Source organism: Phaseolus vulgaris, chromosome 9 (assembly GCF_051622355.1).
Source record: "Phaseolus vulgaris cultivar YP4 chromosome 9, ASM5162235v1, whole genome shotgun sequence".
In the NCBI taxonomy this organism is placed as follows: Eukaryota; Viridiplantae; Streptophyta; class Magnoliopsida; order Fabales; family Fabaceae; genus Phaseolus; species Phaseolus vulgaris.
Window position 1 is genome coordinate 23,397,106 of NC_143506.1, and position 22,740 is coordinate 23,419,845.

Sequence of the window (22,740 nt, forward strand, 5' to 3'; positions counted from 1 at the left end):
AATAATTCGTGCACACACACCTAATAGCAGTACATCAGAGACAACCATGAGTTCCGGATCCAGTTGATGATAATGTTGCAAAAGCAAAATCTTATAGCTGGTGAGAAAAAATAATCTGGGAAAATTCTCTACAACAACTAAACTCCGGAGTCTCTTGAATGATTCCACATTTTTTAATGTAATAATAGTTCTGATATTCTCTACAAATACATTACGGCGCTTTTAAGCTAAACACATCCTTTTACTTGGAGTGTTCACGCTTGCAACATCATGTATAAAAATTCCACTTCCCAATTTAAAAATAAATAGTCGTAAAAACTAAAAGCTACCACCCCATCAACCATATAAACCTTGAGTTCCATCTAGGAAAAACTTCTCCAACCAAAATCTCTCATCTCCGTCTCATTCTTTCCACAACTTTTTCATGCCACAGTAAATTCCTTCCTTAAAAGTGCTGAGAAGCAAATGGCAATCGTAAATATGAGTTATATTTGAGTAATGCCTGTTGTTCAATGATCATATACCTCTAGATGAGAGTAAGCTGAAGTTTGGGACGGTTAGGCTGAGGCTCCACAACCTCCATGTGAATTTGGACTGTCTGCAAAACACTGTATGAAAGGCTACCATCCATCCTTTTTATTTTCTGCTGTTGCTCATCTACGTACCATTCTCCATTTCCCTTTCCGGATTTTGTCAAATATATAGGTCCTTCTATGCCATATCTGTGAACGGGGAAAAGGTCAACTTAACATTAGCTTCTTCAGTGATTAACATTATTGACATGACTATGTCCTGCTCAGATTAAATCAAAACAATTTTTCCTCTTTTTTGAGATTCACCTTTACAACTGATATATCACAAAGGAAATTTAAAAGCAAAAGCAGCAAAAGCACGAATAAGATACTTTACTTGGGAACAAACACAAAAAAGCCATTAGATCTTATTTTCACTATTCTAGCCTCCGTGTCTGTAGGCCTGCATAAGGAAAGATAAATGTTAGAATAGGCTGCAAAACTGTGTATAGATAAAAATAACAGCAACAGGAAGCAAAAGTTATGTTGCATACCTCTTCCTGAAATAAATTAGAGTATGTAGCTCTACAGATGCTCGCCCTGCATACTGGCCATTCCTATGCCGATAATTTAAATCTGAACCATATATGCCAACACCAAAACAATAAGAATCATGAACTTATTATTTGATTCCCAATGAATAAAGTAAACATAGATAAAAGTTCACTCAAGGCATTGGACACAATTGAAAACAGAAACATAAATGATCAAGTTCTATTAAAGCATGAAGGAGATTTCATACTGTCTGCAATACTACTGAGCTGGAGTCTGTCTTGAAATACAGACGGTAACTTTGATATTCCTAAAGAAGCAGCAAGTAGCCTGTGCACAATGACATCTACAACAAAAAATGTTTCATCTCACATTGTTCACAATTGACAAAGTAAACATTTTATTAAAATTATAGCATAACTACCTGCGTATCTTCTTATAGGTGATGTGAAATGGGTATACAAAGGAGCTGCAAGCCCATAATGATGATATTCTGGAGGGCTAAGATCCCCACTGCAGAAATAAACTGCCTAAAAAAATAACAAGAACTCAATTTTACTTTGTAAATTCTAAATCTGGATTCTCATTCAAATTCAATTTACCTGACTCATGCACCTAGTTGCCAGTATACGGATTAACTTATTGAAGTACGGATCATCACCCTGAAAAAGGCATTTTGTACAAGATAAGAGTGAAACAAAGTAAGACCATATGCTTAAGCTAGCTATGTGCGTGTAAGCTAAAGAAAGTAAACTATTAAAGATACCGCTGCTGGATATCCTTGTAGCATCATAGCTAATAATCGTGCATGAAACATATAAATTATGTTTGATGGTGTTATGGTTCAAAGGTGTTCCTGGGTTGTGGGATATAATGCATTTGATTTTATCTCTTTTCTTTCTGAATCAGCCACATAAAAAAAAATCATTTTCCTTAAATTTCCTAATATTTATAGGCAAGGATTTCCGTATAACGAGGGGTGATCAGGAATGTTTTCCAGGAATCTTGAACTTAATCAGTTTCCAGGAATTTCGCCAAGAATATAGGTTAGTTACGACAAATCGCGTAAGTTTGGGTCCGGGGAGGTGATCTCCCTAGGACCGACCTAAGGGTGTTGGGAAACATCCTCCCGCCACCGATCATACATGGTCACATCGGGTAGGTTCTCGGATTGCTGTCCAAGTACCACTTTGCTTTATGGACCTCTCCATGAGCCCAACCAGGGCCAGGACGGCAAAGATGGAAAATTATTAAAAAACAAGAATGATGCAAATAATTAATAAAAAGAGGCAAGACAAAATATTTACCACAGCATGGTCAAGAGAATCAGCCAATGCTTTTGATGATGAAACATCCAAGTGCAAGCCAACTGCAGCAGCAGTCTGTAATAAGGGTTCAAGCATCTCTCTGGTTGGAGTTGGATGACGCCTAAACAGGAACCAATAAATAATTACTTTACTAGAAAGTCGTCAACGGTGTATACTGATACAGCTGTGAACAGTAATGTCAGCAATGAACAGTAGAAAAACAGAAACTGGGAATGTACAGTTTCTAAAAAAAATTACACCGGTAAGCAGTGGACCCACAGGAAAAGCATGGATTAGGGTTCCATCTTGTTAGGCTTCGGATACCATGGCGAAAGGATTAGTGACAAAACAGGTTGAAGAGGATTGGTGACTAAACACGGCAATAAGGATGGTATGCTCTAGTACCATGTTGAGAAGAGAAAAATCCAGGTAGAATATAATAAATTTCGTGTATTGTATATGTATTGTGTACACATGAATTTCTTATTTATAGTAAAGAAATACAATAACAAGGACCAAAATCAACATCTAATAATGAGAAATATTTGGTAAGATATTTTCATATCAAATCACATCTCTGTATTTAGTACAATCAAACCATATCTGTAACAAAATTCACGCCCAAGACTCAACATCTAGCCAATACAGGTCATTTCTGGAGTACTTGTCTCTATTGGGTGCAAATGTGCTTGCATCTTCTTGATTGGTTTCATTCTGCTTTCACCCACTAAATCTCTTTTAACCACCCCATGCAATCAATCAAAGACTATTTATGGTTCTAAATGCATATTGAATTTTACTTGTAATCCTCAATTCCAAAATTGAATTCCAATAATTGACATGGAAAAACACAGATAAAAAAAACACAGGGCAAAAAACATGCAAAAATAATACAATAAAGAGAAAGTTTGGAATTTAGATATATAGTAAACCAATTAGTAGACAAAAAAAAAACATATCAAAACTAAAGTAAAAAAAAAACCTTAATAATGAGCACAACGAAAAACTTTTAAGAATTTGTTCTGCAACGGAAACATTAGCAGCAAGCATAAACTCCTCCACCATTTGGTTGGCCTCCCGGATCTGGTACATTCCTGCATATAAATTCAAACAGAAAAAATAATTTTAAGAAATAGAAAGGGAGGAAAAAAACTGCTCTCTTCCTCTCCTTCCACGAAGGAATATCTAAAAGCAAAGTAAAAAGAAAGGCATCAGCTCAGCCACTCTTCATTACAAAATATCCAATTAACTGTAGGTACAATGAAACATACTTTAAAAAATTAAATCAATTACTGTTGAAATTTTACAGATTAGAAGAAATGAGAAAAGGAGAAATATACGATAACAAAATTAGACTTTGAATTTTTTATACAAAAGAAGTATAAATCAGTAATGCTAAGAACATACCAACACAAAATAACTTAAAGACAATATACTTAACATGACACACTGATAGGTCTATAAGTTAAGGGCCTTAGTTAGTTAGTTAGTGGGTTATGAATGATGCATACAAATAGGAAGAAGGGTAGAGAGGGGAGTCAATCATTGTGAGGGAATTAGTAAAGGAATTGGGGGAGACCTGAACCTCTCAAAACTAGCGGGTATTTCTTAATAAAATCCATTCCTTCGTTTGTATTTGAACCAGTTTCTATCACACTAACATTGTGTGTGTGGAATTATGAATTACATTGTCAAGCAGTAAAAGTTAATTGAGACAAAAAAAAATCAAAAATCTATTTTCGTGAGATCCAACAATATGTACAAAAATGTGTTACAAAACATTATTCCAAAACAAGGACCTAGACTAGACAACAGCTTTGAAGTAAAAGTCTTACCATGGAACAAAATGGAGAACATTATTGAAAGTGATCTATCACCCTTCATCAAGTTCATAATTAGAGATCATTAATTCAAGGTCTGTCTGCTAATAATAATGGTTTAATCCTATAGGATCTGATATGTCCCTTGTCCAAATGATTTAATCCTCCTAGAATGAATAATTTAATGACACCAGCAGAACTTCTTATTCACTAAGTATACACAATTCCCCACCTTCTACAACTTCAAAAAGAAATACTAAATACTGTTAAAAAGCAAGAATATAGTACCAATATCAAGAGGGTCATGAGTCTCTGTGTCAATTTGAAATTTGACTTCAGCCGATGCTAGAGTCAAAGCTCCTCTCTCAATGCGCCTCAATCTCATTTTCTGATAGATCATACACAAAGCTACACTTTTCAGACAAATTCCTTAGATAACAAGTAAATATAACCGTACTTATAATAACATGAGTAAAACAATAAGCCTGCGTCCACAAAATCCATACCTTAGCCAAACTATTCATATTCCTCAAATCTGTAGTAATGGGATCCCTCAGTCGACTGTACAAAGAGGAAATAAAAGACTAACTAAATTACTTTGAAAATAATATTGCTCCAGACAAAGTAATACACTAGACGAAACATTTAGCAATCCACAAGAAAATGAACATCTAAGCACATAAAAAATTGAAGAAAGTATCAATCACCAAACAGTTTGAACAACATGAACATGAGCCCATTCATTCAGCCCCAGCTTTGGTTTGATATGAAGAATACACCCCTTCTAACTCATGATTTTGTTTATCTTACAAGATTCACAATTTGTAAATAATTAAAGCACAAATATACTCTGAAATAACAGAATCCCAGAAAAGAAACATTATTATATTTTACCAGTCTAGATTATGACTGAGTGCTAATTAAAGACACACCAAACCATTTCCTTTTACAAAGGATCTGAGAGAAATAAAAGCACACCTATCATCCATCCTCGCTTGTGCTTCAACATAAGACAATGCTGCAGAGGACTTTATGACACTTTTTGTATATCTGGTGGAAATAATGTCCGCTTCAGGTGTCATTTCCTGAACACAGTAAATCGTGTTAGTTCAATGTGGTGAAGAAATAAAGAGTAGTTAAATATAAATTGCTTCAGTTGACATCCTTTTGGTGATCATATTCTGATCATATTATTGAAGAGAGTAGATAAAATAAACTTCAAGAATATCAAATTATTAATATAAATGCATATGCACTTTCTGCATTATGCACAGTGGCACAATACCCTATAGATATGCCAGCAATAACTGATAATGTTTGCAGATGGCAACGAAATACACTAATTACCCATGTTGGAAAGTACGTAAGTACACTTTAAAAAGAAAAAGAAAAAAGTATACCTCCAAATCATTTTTTTTAAAAGCTTAAACAAAGGAGCCTTGTATTATGTCAAGTTTGTAATGCCTGCATTACATTTCCCGTAACAATATTGCCCCAATTCAATTAAAATTATAAAGCAATGATAAAAGAAAAAAAAATGGAGATTGTGAATTATGGCTCTGATAATGTGATATAGCACATGATGGTAATAGTAGTAATTGTGTGATAATAATGAAGTGTGGATGGGGAAGGTAGTAATGGAAGTTGGAATAAAAGGAATATTACACAATACAATGCAGGCAACAAAAATGGTGAAGATGATCTCAACAAAAATGGGTGCAGTGGCAGTTGTGAATCTAAATTGTAGTGCTCAATGTAGGAAAAAAAAAACAGAAAAACCAGTCATTTGCTGGTTGCATGTTTGTAAATGAGCTTTATTGTGGACAGACAGTGAGAAGAGAAGTAATATTGCAACAATGAAGTAAAAAAACATAGCAGAAGTTCAACGTGGAGTACCAAAACTTCTAACAAAATAAAGGAAAAAGATTTAAGTGATGTTTGTAATTCTTTGGTAAATATTTAGAAGATTCAACAACCAGATAATGATATTTACACCATATTAATGCACATACAGGTGTGTACAAAATATGTAGATGACACTAGATTTAATCATTGCAAAACTACGTCAGTACACATACCCAAATGACAGAGAATGCTAGCCTTTCCACATCAGAACGAAGAGAACATATATCTGCCAGATAAAGGCTTATCAATGAAGGCAAGAGAAATTGCTATAACCACCAAAATCACATTTTTTCGAAAGAGTAAAATGATATTACCCTCCGTAAGAGGTTTGGGAAGCATGTCTATTCGCCGCTCCACAAGGTAGACAGATGTACCCCTCTGTGAAGCCTCATCATCAAGTGGAGTGCCAGGATGAACAAAATTTGTAACATCAGCAATATCTGACAGAATTCCATTAAAGATAAACTATTATAGAGGAATTACATAGCAAGAGCTAAGGGAAGAATGAGGAGACACAGGAAAAAGGTAGAAAAACTAATGAAGCAAAGAGGACCAGAGGATAAAGCAGCATCCATAGAGGATAGACATTAATTGCTCAGAGATGTAAGCACCTAACTGCATCATCTTATAACTTCAGTTGAGACAGAAAATGTGTTTACAAAAGAAACCCTTGCAAAACAGCATTCAGGTTGTCTAAAATTTGAGCCAACAAAGCAAAACCATATACTAGGATCTGACTCCTCTAAGTGGGCACTTCACTTGAGAGTTAAAGTACTCAATTGTTCATGAGAAAATCGATTGCTGATATTATATGCATATGCAGGACTGAGATTAGTGCATAAGCAAATTTTGAAAGGATACTAAAAGAAGTAAAATAGTAAGCACCAGCTAACTAAATTCCCACATGCTGAACCAAAAATTCCCATGGTATGCAAATAATATTAAACGATAACATCCATCCAATTGTAGTAACACAAATTCTAATTTGAATACATATAAGCCTACTGACACATGCATCATTAGTAAAATGTATGTCCTCAAACAAAGGATACGAACTCCAACTTCAAAGTTTCCATTTGGAAGAGCGTGACAATGGAGTGCATCATCAATATCCTTGCAGCCTGCATGCAAGAAGCAGTAGAAATACAACAAAAGCCTTATATAACATTACCATGTTTCTTCTAAAACAAAGTAAAAAGCAGCTACTTCAAATGGCTCAGTATCAAGTTAAGTGACTGTGACACTACTAATGACAGAAATTGGTAAACATAAAAATAAGTTTTTTCATGATGCAAATGTTATGTCAGAAAAGGGGAAAAAGAAAAAATAGAAACACAAACAGAATTCCAATGTGTCCATTTTTAACAGCAGGAGAGACGAGCACTTCCATTTTGATTATCAACATCGAGTATACTCGTTCAAGAAGAAAACAATAATCAGCTAGAGTAAAAGGCAATGTATGCAAGATCATACAGTTGCTGTCTCATAAAAATAAAAAATTAGAGCAAAACCATTCCAATCTCTTGCTTCATATAAGAGCTTTCATGATTTCACCATAATCATTTTATTTCATTTAAAAGACTTCCTTCTCTACATTTTTTATATAAGGTTTTTGCATATCTTATCAATATTCTACTGTTGAGTTGACATTTCATAATCTATTAAATATTCTTGTTTTCAGTAAAAGATTGGAGGTATGGGATCAGATTGGCCCAAGGCATGTCACAGGTTTCAATAGCATCATCTCGAGCATGTTGAAATTGAAAGTATATTTTTCGTCAAAAACAAAACCAAAAACAACCATATTCTCATATCATTTAATGATTGGAAGCTGGAATAAACATTAAGAATAACTAATCCATGAATTTTTCACGAATAATGTTCTTGGAATAGATCTTTGATAGAGAACACCAAATGATAAACTGTAACATACAATCCTGAACACAAAAATCATATACATAATACAGCAATACACTTGATGTCCTAAAGACAAATTTCCTGAGTATTCTCTGCCCACAAACTGCAAATAACAACACACTTGCCTAATTACACACCCTAATATTATATATTATTATATATAATCATAATACATAACTGCCATCAATTATTTTCTATGAATAACTGACATCATGCAGTTTCTTATGCAAAACTAATGCAGATTTATTAAGACAAGATAGGTTATTTCATATTACATATCCTCCAAATAATAGCTGCCTCTGATCCATCAATGGCCTTCCAAACCCACTTGGTTCCCATCAATCTTTGAAATATAATGTTATAATTATAAAACTAAGGAGCAGATCCTATAAAATTAGGAATATTTAGATTATAAATGTATTATAGGCATGATTTTATATATTTTTGTATCATATCTTTATTATCAGAGGATATCAAATTTCCTCAATTTATTGTATTGACTTCGTTTTCTCAATATAATTAAAGCATTTGTGTTATCTCAAAAACACATGATTTCAACTCAAAATCTCTCTCTTTCTTATAGTTTAACATGGTATCTAAAGCCTTTTTCAAACAGTGTTGGCTCAATAGACCCAATGTCTCCAAAGGAATTTTTTCAAACCCTTCTCTCAAGTTTGTGACCTACATTCACTCCAATATGACCATAGGGTTGGTATCGCGCCACACCGATATATCCAACCGTATAAACGCCGATGTGAACCATCCATCCACATGCCCTCACACTCATCATCTCTCCCACAGTACTGCAACTTCAATCAGTGTTGGTGGCACATGCAGTGGCTAACGGTCAACCAATCTGAGCCCAGGTCACCTCCTCAATGCACTCCTACCCTTATGGTGGTGACTCCATCAGAGTTTGTTTAGTGTTTCGATTGACTCCTTGGATTATTTTTTTGTTCGATTTCAAGAAGAAATAAAAGATCTTTTAGAATCCCATCAACATCACAAACATATTCTCCTATCCTTTCAAACCATATTGATAGTATTGAGAAGATGCCCGAGTCTAATTCAACTTTGGTTTCAAAAATCAGGTTATGGTTAAGTGGGTTTGGCCACAAATCCTATCTCACTACAACTACTGAATCTGTTCCCACAAAACAACCTGAACAATGAATAAAGATTGATGCTCAACTATATATGCTTATTAAATATACTATTCACACCTCACTCAAACGTATTTTCCATCCCCATGAGACTTGTGCATCAATTTGAAGTGAGACTCATGTCATTTATACCAATGACACAACACTTGTACGGTACGTGCCAAGATTATTGACACTTCTTGCTCCACGACGATTGCGAGTCCTATAGTACTTATCTTGGGCGACTTCAGGCTGCCTTACATGGTTTTATTAAGCTCCTTCCACCATTTGCTATTTGAAAAGGTACACATTCTACCCTTAATGCTTTTCCCCATTATACTATCCTCATTTATCATCGACTTTCCACCATACATTACAGTTGTACATCCTCATCATCTTTTGTTCCTGTTTCTAAGTTTCAAAGTGATGTTTTATCTCACCCAGAGCAGTGACAAGGGATGATTGATGAGATTGTGTCCTTCAAAGTATTGGTACTTAGGAGTTGGTTCCTCTTCCAGTTGGAAATCAATTGTTGGTAAATGATAAGTGTCAAAAATTGGTACATTTTGACCCTATTTTTTGCTTATATTTGGGCACTTGTCATTCTTTTTTTCTCCTCTTAACAGTTTTTAGCTCAAATTCAATTTTTATTATTTTTTAATGTGATTTTACATTTTGGTTGTTTTTGTTTATTTTTCTAGGAAAAGGAGAATATTCTATCACAAATTGGAAGCGAGTGGTATTTGCTCAAGCAAAACATGTGGCATGCACACTATTGTCGCTGCCTCTGCTACTGCTTGACCCAGGTGGCAATTTGTGAGCAAGTTGTGAAGAAAAGGTCCAGCTCGATATGTTATAAAATCATGAAACCTTGTACCCTAGGGGTAGTACCCCCAGTAGCTCTTTTATTTTCTTTAGTTTTTGTGTCAGTGAGAAGTCATGAGCAGAATAAACACCCTGTTGTTAGAAGTTAATGTAGCTACCCAACTCATGTAATTTATCTTCTCCTCTCCAACATTATCTTGGAAGATACGGAAGGTTAGTCTATAAGCCAAATTACCTCATTGTGACTGACTTCCCATGCCATTACCTTTACAGTGAGCATAGTAATTCAATTTTTTAACTCTCCTTGTCAAGACCATTGGGATGCAGTCATACAGATCCTAAACTATTCTTAATAATGCCTCCTAACAAAGACCTCATTTATGAAGATAAGGGAAATACTCATATTGTTAGGTATTTTGATGTTGATTGGGCATGGTCACCAAGGGATAGACAGTCCATTTTAGGGTATTGTGTTCTTGTTGGGGGCAATTTAATATCATGGAAAAGTAAGAAACAAAATGTTATGGCAAGAACAAGTCAAAAATACAAAGCAATGGCATTAGCTCATATGGCTAAAGCAACTCTTTAAGAGAACTTATTAAATTTGAAGAAAAATCTCAAATGCACCTTATATGTGACAACCAGGCAGCATTATGCATTGCCTCTAATCCTATCTTTTATGAGATGACCAAACATAGAGGTAGAATGTCATTTCATAAGAGAAAAGCTGGAGTCAAAAGACATCACCACTACAATTGTTAACTCTATTGAACACTTGACAAACATATTCACCAAGTCTCTAAGAGGAGCATATACAACATCTATGCTCTAGCTTGAGGAAGAGTGTTATAATTATAGAAATAGTGGCAAATCCTATATAATTAGGAACACCTAGATTATGTATGTATTATTACTAGGAACGTTTTTATTTATTCTCATATCGTAATTACTAGAGGATTTCAAATTTCCTCTATTTATTTTACTGATTTTGTTTTCTGAATATATATTAAGTATTTGTACAGTCTTGGAAACACATTATTCTCTATTTCCTATAGTTTAACAATAATATTTAATATCAAAGTTTCAATAGTTGATGAGCATTAACATTTCACCTTTTGCTTATACAAATGGAAATTAAATAAAACCATACCTGGAGGATCCACACTGAACACAAGCAGATGACGCAAGTCCTGCCTGATTGGATTGGACAAATCTTCAGAAGAGACCAACCATGGCAATGGTGGCAAGCATGCCAGCACTTGTGAAGAGAATGGTCGTGTATTTATATCATTTTCTATCAAAACCACCTAATTTGAAACAAAAAGAAGAGGCGGCATCTCATTAATTTGGTTTAGTTGGTTAAAAGTATAACAAATAGTTGCCTTATCATATTCAGAATTCAGATATATGAAATTGTGTTAGTGACTACTCTATAATGCATGGATCATACAAGTTCAGGTAAAAAAATACTATATTGTCAACAAGCAAGACACAAGTATGACATTTGATAAAACATTAGAATTCAGGTACTGCAGGATTTAAAACAATAACAATAAATCATGAAACACCAAGTAAACCACCATATAAGAAAACATACAAAATGATGAATAGGTCATTCCATAAGTGGGGAAAGTGTGGGGTGGGGTCTTATTATTTGGTATTAGTCATTACAGACACAGTGTAAGCTAGAATTTATCAAATTCTTGTGTACCAAACAATATTAAAAAAAACAAATAAAAATGAATAAAAATTACAGAAAACAGTGCAGGAAGTATCTATGATGTCTGCACTCTGCAGTTCACAGCATACAATAAATACCATCCCACAACAGTGTTTCAAACATTTTAAATGCTTCCTTGCTTGCACAGAAGGTATTTCAATTATGAATTTTATTCAAGGGGAATGGGAATCACAATTCTGATTCGTTTCTAGTTAATGAAATCATCAACAAAATGGAACAAGCTGAGTAAGTTGCAGAGACCATAGGCAAGTGGACAGATTCCTAATGATTTATTCCCAAGACTGATAATTACATTAGTTTTTACAACTTAGGTTTGAAATTTCAAATTATAATCATCAGAAGATAATAAGATGAAGGGAAAAGACATAACTTCCTAGACAACTTTATATGAATCAGCTTCATCAAAAATATAATAGCAATCAAGCAGAAGGTGCATACCTCACTTTCAGTATCTCTATCACCTATCTCCCCTATAGTTCGCACATAATGGCCTGATGGATATCTAGACTGACGATCCCAAGAATCAACTGCAACAATAATCCTCTTATCCAAAAGGTTCTCAAGTTGGCGTGTTTGGATTCGAAGCTTGGGAATTCTGCGATCTTTGGAGACAAACAAGGCATGGGCAATTCCACCACTTCCTGCAGGCATAGGCATTGGCTCCAAAGATCCACAATACCTGAAAAAACAATTTAAATATACCAATTGTCAAACAACAGAACATATACACTTAAAAAATTAAATACACAGACCCACACTTATTAGTTAACATTTCAACAAACAAAACATTCCAACCAATCAGTTAACAATGATTAACATTTATATAACAAATGCCAAATCTATCTCAAAGAAAGAATCTACATGCACCTTCATCCTCAAAGACATGTCAAACTTTCTGGTTCATTTCACTTGAATTTTTCTGTCATACCTAAAGCTAACTCATATATGTAAGAATAGGTAGCCAGTGTGTCACAAAAATCAGCTATATAGTTAATTATCTCCCTTTTGCATTGACAATATAAACAGTAAATGTACGTTGACAGTTACAAACATATTACATATCTACCAATGTCCTATAGATAAAGTTCATGGTGCTAGTAAAATGAATGCATCCCATTCACATATAGTGCAATTGGCATTAAAAGAACTCAAACAAAATTTTGGTCAAAAGCTACAGCTGAAAATTCAAAATTACATTACTGCTTCAGTAAACTTCATATTTTTCCATCTACATTTCTTTACAACTTCTTATTCACAAAAAACTATAAAACAATGACGATATCAGCAGAACATCTCTTAATTACTATAGATAAAAGAGATATTAGTTTCCTCTACTGAAAAAAAGTGAATTCAAGTTCCAAAAACATTAGTACCAGTTAGCAAATAAAACAAAAATGTTTTAAATAAAGACGGAAATAAGAGAAGTTCAATGACTTCCATGCATCTAAAGTGTAAACTATACAGCAAAGCCAAATTATAAAAACTAAGATATTAAAATACATAAATTAATTCCACTAATTAACATAATTACATGATTTCATTAGCCTATATAAAATTAACTTTAGACACTGTACATATATCTGACATGCTCGACACAATTAAATAGATACTTACGAATGCCAGTTCCTCTTTATAATACCAACAATACGACCCGAAGGACGATTAGGTACAGCATTTACTTGTCCAGAAGAACCCTGCTGAGGAATAGTCCTAGGTGCAACATCAGCGCTATTTGGAGCTAGATGGACATCTTCATCCTCATTCTCATCTTCTGCAAGCAAATAATATTACTTTATGCGACATTAAATTTAAAAAATCAAGTTGTAACCGAACAAATTAGAAACTTTGATGACCTTCAAAACCTGTAACTTATTTTGTAACAAGGCCCAAAGTATCTTAGTAAATGGTATTCAATGGCCAAATGATTGTACTAAAATTAGTCTCTTGTAAACCGACCAATCATATGACTTAGTATGTCACTCAAGCTCAATCGGCTAAAGAAGAACTGAAAATGTTTCTGGCAAAGAGCTTTAGAAAGTTTAACAATATGGATGTCTTAATTTATAGTGAAGGAGAAGTTGTTTTCCCCTCCAAATTACCCAATGGCCATATATGTAGGTTTTTTATCCTTCAAACCTTTTGACTCAATGAAATTTCATAATAAAGATTTTGTATTAACTTTCGATTAAATGTCTCTCTTCCACAATTTTAAATTTTCAAACATTATGAATAACATATAAGATAGAAATTCCTATAAGAACTGACAAAGTTTACTGCAGATACGTTTTTAAAATAAAATTTCCAAAATTTAATAATGAATTACATTTCCAGATCTATGAACCAAACTAAAAGCACAAGACTTGCTAACCTCAGTCATGTTTTAAAGACTTTCCCTTCTAAGTTAAATTAAGTAATAATATTAACTTTGCAAAGAATAAATTCTTACAAGTGACAAGTCTGGCTTATGCCAGACTACAAATAATCTAACAATTACGGTACCTTCACCAGCTATAGATAGAGATGAGACTTCTTGCCACTGGTCCTGTGGCAGAAGTTCAACTGCCACAACATCCCCATCAAAAGCTCGATTCATATTTGAGCGCCCATAAATAACTATTTCATCACCAATGCTCTCCCTCCCAACATATGCTTCAAATGGATTGTAACGGTTTACGCGAAGCTTCCCTTGATGATATATTCCACGATGCAAACCAGAAGTAATTTCTGACATTGGCTTATGCTGAAAATTAACACAGCATAAACACTCCATCCTGTCATTTTAACTAAAATATACAGACACAATTCCTGGATACAAATGACATTAACTTGATACCTCTGAATATATGACTTTCCTCTTGGATGGTCTAAGATCTTCAACCTCTTCCATGTTCACATCTTCTGATGCAGGCCGCACAAGAAGATCAAGTAGATCAGGTTGGTCTAAAGACTTGACATATGACTCAACTGAAACAAAAGACAAATTGGAAAGTAAGATTTAAGGATGACTCCCTTCACCAAAACTTTAGTTTTAATATTCCTCACAGACACAGCTGAAGTGCTATTCAACATACATTTCAAATGCCAAGAAATATAACTACCTGTTTCAGCAAAAATGCCTTCTTCACTAGCCTTCCTTTTGTTCTCTCTATCATTAGTTATAAGCAAAACCTTTACTGCACCACCAAGATGATTCTGATACCACTGAGTAGCCACTCGGATAGCTGCATTACCATATTTAAAGTTAAAACCCCAAAACTGTTTTATCTCCATTGGCAAATCGTGTTGCAAACTATCCAAGTGAACCAGAAAACAAATAAAGTATAAGTAAAGAATAAATTCGAAACTCATCAGAAAGACCAACCTCTATCATTCCTATCATTTTTAGTTTCACCACTCATTTCCTTAACATATGTATCCCTGCAAACAGAAACAAAATCAAATATAGGTAGTCTATATGCACTCATCCACAAGCAGAAAATATTGACAACATGCATAGAGAATCTTATAGGTGGGCATGTGAAGTTTGTTAATACAACCTCCTTCTCTATCATTTTAGAGATTTAGAGAAGAGTACATTAGACAATGTAATGCACAAATATGCAGCTATTGGAAGCCAATGTTGCAAAGAAATGCCACACCTTTCAAGGATAAATACTTTCCACAGCACCTTCAATAGAAAAACATGGTTTTCCATACTGGAGTTTGCATAGCCTTAACCTGGAAGTGTCTCAACTCAATAGTCGATATGCAACAAGATCCATGTTTCTATGTTTTTGTGTTTTCCTTTTGCTTATTTGAGAGAGGACATCTTATCCTACTTCATCACCTTTTTAGCCTAGCTATTTCTTCCTTAATCAGAAACAAAACAATATCAGCTTAATGTGTGTGGGGTGTGGCTTTATTCTTGGTTTCCTTCAGATTGGGTGGTGATAATTGTTCTAACTTGGGAGGGGAATTTGGTAGGGAAGTTTCTTGTCAAGAGGCTTTCACTCATAGTTTACAGCTTTCTAATGTGTACTACTAGATCATTCATTCATTACTATTTTAAGGTCTTTCCTTAAATTGGAACTTCCAGTATTGACGAGATTTAATTGAAAGAAAAAGCAGCAAACGAGAATATCTTTTGGTGTTACATGACCCCATTTATTTCTCAGCAATTAATATAGAACTGGGATTCTTCTAGTGAGGTCTTTAAGTCTTTCTTTCAGTTGTTAACCAAAAACATAGTCTTCAAAAATTCACGCTGGACACACCCATTTGGGGTCAGGTCTTTTGTTTGACAAGCAAGTACTTAATAGGGATAATACAAATGAACTTGCTACCGATATATAGACCTCCAAGTAGACCACATATTATTTGCACAGTAATATGGATACTTTCCTTTAGAATAAACTTTCAGGATTATCTGGGAACACTAGGGGTGTGCCCTTCAAACATGGTGATGCTTCATTAAAAAGGCATAAATAAAACAAGGAAACGAAAAGCTTATAGTAGAGTGTAGTCTTTACAGTCCATGGATGCACAAAGCAAGAGTAAAATGCACACATAATGTTTAAAGATGATTCAATGCATAATCATGCTTGTTTGGGACTTGAGATAGAGTTACTTGTTGCATTCTTAAGTTTTTTTCTTCCCCTCCTTTATAATAATAGGGTAACATAATCTCACCAAACTACATACTAGTAGTCAGTCGTTAAAAAAGGGCCACAAAAAAACATACCTGTGGTACTCATTGGAAAAAACATAGAACTTCTTAGTGGAATTGCTACAGAGAGCTCTTATACGATTGTAAACAGCCATATTCTTGTTCTTAACCTCTTCCAACACAATGGACAACACCACAATGTTATCGAATGCCTGATTCTCCAGCAAATCAATCTGCCACCACAACACAGTATTCATTCAATTCACAAAAACACATCTTCCTTGGCAGCATAATAAATAGCAATTTAAATTAAAATTAAGACGGAGAAGGAAGCAGACCTGATTGAGCACGACATTGGTGTCCACGACAAGAATGGTTGTTGAAGGGGAAGCGTTGAGGCGAGCACCCGAAGTATCGCAAACGGTGCAAAACGGTGCGCCGCAGTATATGTCGTCACGCAGGTAGTGCTCCCGCACTTGCTACTCCCAACCAAAAAAAACAGAAAAATAATTTATTTCTTGTAAACAAGAATGAGGCATAAGATAGAAAAAGATAAGAGGTGGAGTCAGTTAGGGCTAGAGAGGAAGAAGGGTGCACCTTCATGACTTTGCCGGCCCTGGTTTTCTTGACGAAGGACTTGTTGTGGAGCATGTTGGCGGAGAAGAAGATTGCTTCGCAGGTGATCTTTCTTGGAGAGTGCGTGTGTGCTTATATCGACGCTCTTTGTACTTTGGAAGGAAGAAGATTCTAGCGTGAGAAAGGAAAAGTTGATTCTCCTGAATTCTTTCCCTTAGCGCCTAGGAAAGGAACAGAGGTGCTTATTGGCGGTGGTGACAATCGGTGGTGGTGTGTAGAAGCAGGACGCAGGTGCAGGCGTGCGGCGGCACCGGGTAGCGGCGACACTGTGGAGGTAGCAGAGGGTAAGCAGTTGAAGGAGACGAGAGAGAGATTTGTTAAACCAAAAGGTTTTGAAAATTTGAGGGAATTATGATTAATTGTTAACTAAACTTAGAAATTTAATGTAATATTATTATATTACTCGAGTAACTAGTGATTTTTTTTTCTTTATAGATTAAATTTTTAGTACACTATTATTTTTTTTTGGCTAGTGTTATTTTTATTTTACATTACATTTCTTTGGGGATTTATATATTTATTAACTATTTATCGACACTTTTACTGTTATTTATGATATTTTAAATATTTATAACATCATTTTACTATCTTCCACAAGTTATACAGTAAAGTTGATATATTTTGATTTAATATGTTTAAGTATATATATATATATATATAATTTTTATACTTAAATTATATAATACTTTAATTTTCTTTGTTTTTATCTTCATAAAATTGGTAACAATTATTTTTATTCCTTAAAATGTTAAAAAATGTTTTAGTCCTTGTAAAATATCTTTCTTTAATTTTTATCCCGTTAAATTTTAAAATTTGTTTAAAATAGATAAAGAGCCTCTCTATTTTAATATTCTTAAATTTGGAATTTCAATTGATTTTTCTTTAGTACATATGCAGATATTTACTAGGAATCAAAAGCAGTTATTTATAATTTTAGAGAAATCAAAAACATAAAAAAAAATACAAGAACCAAATTTAAAATTAATCAAAATTATGAAAATTAAAAACATATTTAAATAAAATAAAAATTATTTAATTTACTACACTTCCACAAAATTTGTTCAAATTCAGACTTGTATGGAGTAGTCTTCATTGTTGGAAAAACAGGCAGAATTTTTCTTTTTGTTTGAAACTCTTCTTAAAAAGTAGGTAAAAAAAGGAAAATAAAATAAAATAAAATACATAATAGAAAGCGTGGAATATAATTTTAATTTTAGATTTGTGAATAATAAAATAAATAATAGAATAACTTGATTTAAATAAACTAAATATTAATTTGAGTTATTTAAGTAAATGTAGAATAAAAATTGTTCTTATTATAATTATTTTAATAATTATGTATATGATGATAATTAGGTTTTAAATGATGAAAAATAATTATTAAAAATAATATGGTAATAATAAATTTGAAATAATTATTTAAAAAAATATTTTATATTATACATTTAATGATAAAAGTAAAATAATTAATAATGAATATAGCAGGACAGTTAAATTTTAAAATTGTAAAAATAAAAAATTTAAATTTTTCATAGTAATTTATCAAAGAATTTGTATATTTACTGTATAATAGTAAATTTATATAATAATATTTAAAAAGTATCTAACTTTTTAAAATCAAAAAACATTTTAATATTTAGTTAGGAGTAATTAAAATTTTATTTATTTGAAAATTAAAAGTGTATGGAAAGAAAATACCTAAACTTGAAAGAATCTAAATACAATAGAAATCATAAATTTACACATTCACTAAAATGTATAAATAGTGTTATTTAGTAATGGTTGAGGTAGGTATTCTCTTATAAGTCACAAATCATTTTATCATGAGTTTTTATAGATAAATATTTGGTTTATAAAAATAATCAAAATACTGTTGAATGATTCTTCATTTTGCATGCTTTAGTGAAAAAGTTAAGTCTTTTTTTCAACAATTGATATTTTTGTGTGGTATCGACATCTCTTTTTATTTGTATTAAGTTGTCGATGAAATTTTTATTAACAACTTAAATCGAACATTAATAGTTGATTTTCGTGATTTTTTTTAGTGTTGTAATATTTTTATTATGTTGTGATATAATTGATTGAAAGATCAGTTGTATTGGACGGTCATTCTTTTAGGATTGTGACACTTGTAAGTTAAATTATAACCATTTTGACTTTTTATTATGGTGACTCATTGGATAAGTTCGTCAAAAGAAAACATTGCTTCAATTGAAGTAATGAGTTTGGGATTTATGAAAAGGCTTGTAATGGGTGAATTTAGAAGCGCATAATTTCTTTCATTAATTTTCTAAATTTAGTGTGCAATACAATTATTATATTAAAAGAAAATTGAGACTTACAATATATCATTTGACATACATAGGCATTTGTTAATATTTCATTGACATCACACCTAATTAGACCTTGATATGTGAGTTTAGATTGTTGGTAGTATAACTTTTTCAAAGTTGTGTCACCGTGAAGGTCCAAAATAGTGCATATTTTTTCCTTCAAATGATAAAAGGTAAAGTTGTATGGGATTCAAAACAATTTAGGAGAACACATATTGAAAGTGGTGACCTTCCTCACAAAGAGTGTGGTTTGTGTAGTGGTTTTAATTTGGCAGATAATTCAATTTATACTTGAATAATAGTTGAGTGGCAAATAACTATTATTTGGGAGTTGTTAAAATAGTGGCATGAATAAATAAGTTGTAATGGATGCACTAGAGTGTAAACACACTAAATGATATCACGTGTGATGAGATTCTTGATGTATGGTATATTTTTTTTATTATTGTATTAAAGGAAAGTAAAGTATGGATGATTGTACAACTATACAATTTATTGATCATTGTGCCTTAAACAAAGTCAAAGTATGGATGATTGTGCAAGTGTACATTATGTTGATTAATGTGCCTTAGAAAAAATTAAAGTATTGATAACTTGTGTCTATATATCAACGTGCATGGGTTATTAGCGACACATGTACTAAGCGACCCAAACCATCCCATGCAAGCTAAACACACATCTTGTCCAAGATTTTTCTGGTCATCACGACTTTTGAGTGACGTTGACATCCCATGCCTTTGTGTTAGCATGCATGGCTTATGAGTGACATGTGTATGAAACTACCCAACCACCTTCTGCAAGTGAAGCACACCTCTCATCCAAGCTCCCTCTTGGTCAACATGTCTTCTTGGTGACATTGACAAGTAATGTTTATGTGTAACATGTATGAATTTTGAGTGACATGCATATGGAGTTACCCCAACCACCCATTGCAAGTTAGAACCACCTTTTATTAAAGTTGCGTTTTGTTAAAGGTATAAATTTGTGAAGTTGAAACATTGAAAGAGGGCGATACAACAATAGATATAACTTAAGATGGTGTATATGGAAGAATTTAACATGTATAATTCCTTTTTACCATTATTGATTACAAATGTGGTATGAGTGTACGGTGTTATGTGATAATGTTCGATCATTTAAAGATGATAATTGTTAATGAATTCATGGGTGAGGAACGGAGAGAAATAACCAACATGTTTTATTGTAACCTCATGTTTGGGTATGATGAGACAAACTAAACGACATAAATTTCAAGCAATGAAGATGTTAACAACGTGATTACTTGGCACAATTTCCTCATAGTAATATTATGTTGTTTCGAGTTACTTGTTATATTATGTTGTTTGTCTACGAAATGTTATAGCCTTTATTTTTGGACACATTTTTGTACATATTGTAAGCATTTTTCGGTTTCTAAAGTTGTTTTGTTGTGTTCATTGCCATGAAAAATATGTAAAATTAGTCTTGGTTGATGCATATATCCCAAAATGGATGTATCATCATAGGTCACCAAGTGAATACATTGATATGCTTTTGTTCTTTAAATTTTTATTATTTCACTGTTTCACACACTTTTTAGTCATGTTGCGTGCATTTTTTGGTTTCAAAAGTTATAATGTTGCATTTGTTGTCATGAAAACTATGAAAAATAGTATTGGTTAACACACACATCGCTCTTTGGAAGCATCATCACGGGTTTCTAAGTGGCTAAGTTGGTATGCTTTTGCCCTTAAAAAAAATTAAGTTATTTTCGTTGACACGCTTTTTGACATATTATGAGCAACTTTTTTAGTTCTAATGATTGTTATGAAACATAGTATTAGTTGGTACATGTATCCTTATTTGGAGTAAATTTGTCAAAACAAACTACTTGATCTAGCTCATCACGAGTTGACCAGTTGGTGACCAATCAAACTTGACCCACCATAAGTTGGTGGGTTAAACAAGAATATTCACTTAATATTTTTTAAAAAATTGTCGTTTGTTAGTTTAGTTATTTTTTCACTTCAAACTACTTTTCTTTTAATATGAAAATTGGACCAAATTCCAAGTTACTAAAATAATCAAGACAAAAAAAATTGTTAGGTGTCTTTTTATTTTTTATCACAAGTTGATAAGTGAGCTCAACTCAACATGTCTAACCTGGGTGTGTCGGGTTCTTAGTATTCCATGTTTGATTTCGATTCATATCAAAATTTGTAATTCTTTTAGAAGCTTGGCTCGAATTTGTGGTAGAGTGGGTTGGTTCACAGGCTTTGGCCATTTAACGACTGTAACCTAGTGTTATCGTTACAAGTTACCAACTGACCAAGTTTACATGCCTTTACCCTTAAAAATAATGTTATTTTCATTTTTCGACACATTTTTTTAATGTATTGCGAACATTGTGTGGTTCCAAAAGTTGTTCTAGTGTATACACTGCCATAAAAGTTATGGAAAATAGACTTTACCAACACACATATCTCTATTTGGAGACATCATCACGGGTCAAAAAGACACTACCTTCAATACATGAATATCAAATAATACTTAGAGGTTTTAAGGTAACAAATGGAATATAGTAATTACGATAGGATTAATGTTTACTATCAATGAATTGGGTTTTCATTAGTCATCAACTGTCATATTCTAATAATTTTACTTAGCAAATTGTCATTTTGCCAACAAGCTCGAGCTTTTGCAGTACCTGTATGACGGGGTAGTCAGTACAAACAACTATATCAAAGCTTCTAAAATAATGTCTTAGTTTTCGAGTCGAAAAGACTAAGACGAGGACTAGATTCTCGATAACTTTATAACTTTCTTCATCCAGTTGTAAAGTTTGGTTGTGAAGTATTGTCTTCTTCATAAACTAGAACAGAGCATATCGTCGAGTATGATATTGCTAAGTAAATAACAAGAGTAAACTATTGATAAGGACTTGCCAAAGTAGGTAACGAAGTAATGTCTTGCTTAATTTTGAGAAACATCTATTGTTTATTCCATTCAAATTTGGTGGTTCCTTTCAACAGTCGAAAAAATAGTTTAGATTTTTTGGTGAGCTTGGGAATAAATTTCGAAAGTGTTGCGAGCTTCCCTTTAATTGTTGGAGTTCCTTAAGATTACTCGAACTCCTAATGCTCAAAATTGCTTCACATTTATCCGATTGACTTCATTTCTCCTTTGAGGGATCATGAAGCCAAGAAATATGTCGCCGCCAACACTAGAAAAACACTTTTATGGGTTAAGGTGCATATTGTGTGTTCGAATTTTACTGAACACTTTATCATTTGGACATATCACTTAGACTCCACGAAAACAAATCAATATTGCTAAGGAGTACTTATTTTATCTCATTCCTCCGTGCTTGGCGAATAGTTTTTCCAACTTGAGTGGTTTGAGTATGAACTGAATTGAATTGTATAG

At 33.1% G+C, this 22,740-nt stretch overlaps 1 protein-coding gene across 2 annotated transcripts; it reads right to left on the reverse strand.

Moving 5' to 3' along the window:
- Positions 1-63: 63 nt before the first annotated feature.
- Positions 64-17,370, reverse strand: EMB2763 (ribonuclease II family protein). Of its 2 annotated transcripts, none has more exons than XM_068625431.1 (25): positions 16,964-17,370; positions 16,705-16,845; positions 16,442-16,599; positions 15,083-15,138; positions 14,820-14,942; positions 14,555-14,685; positions 14,221-14,461; positions 13,336-13,492; positions 12,160-12,400; positions 11,131-11,287; positions 7,149-7,217; positions 6,411-6,536; positions 6,270-6,322; positions 5,170-5,276; positions 4,698-4,752; positions 4,480-4,579; positions 3,354-3,465; positions 2,372-2,492; positions 1,667-1,726; positions 1,489-1,594; positions 1,315-1,410; positions 1,067-1,148; positions 910-975; positions 525-722; positions 64-454 (listed from the first exon to the last, which is right to left on the reverse strand). In XM_068625431.1, the coding sequence occupies exons 1-24, from the start codon at positions 17,015-17,017 to the stop codon at positions 527-529; spliced, it is 2,808 nt and encodes a 935-aa protein (XP_068481532.1). In that variant the 5' UTR covers positions 17,018-17,370; the 3' UTR covers positions 64-454; positions 525-526. The 2 variants fall into 2 exon arrangements, with proteins under 2 accessions (XP_068481532.1, XP_068481533.1); XM_068625432.1 differs by having other exon boundaries at positions 13,336-13,489; positions 16,964-17,359.
- Between the last annotated feature and the right edge of the window lie 5,370 nt (positions 17,371-22,740).

What these genes read in the sequence shown, in the direction of transcription:
- EMB2763 (XM_068625431.1), bottom strand. Translation starts at nt 17,017, where the DNA reads ATGCTCCACAACAAGTCCTTCGTCAAGAAAACCAGGGCCGGCAAAGTC. An exon ending in GGAAAGTCATATATTCAGAG is followed by an intron (nt 14,462 to 14,554) that starts GTATCAAGTTAA and finishes GTTAATTTTCAG; the next exon opens with CATAAGCCAATGTCAGAAAT. An exon ending in ACCTATAAGAAGATACGCAG is followed by an intron (nt 1,411 to 1,488) that starts GTAGTTATGCTA and finishes TTTTTGTTGTAG; the next exon opens with ATGTCATTGTGCACAGGCTA.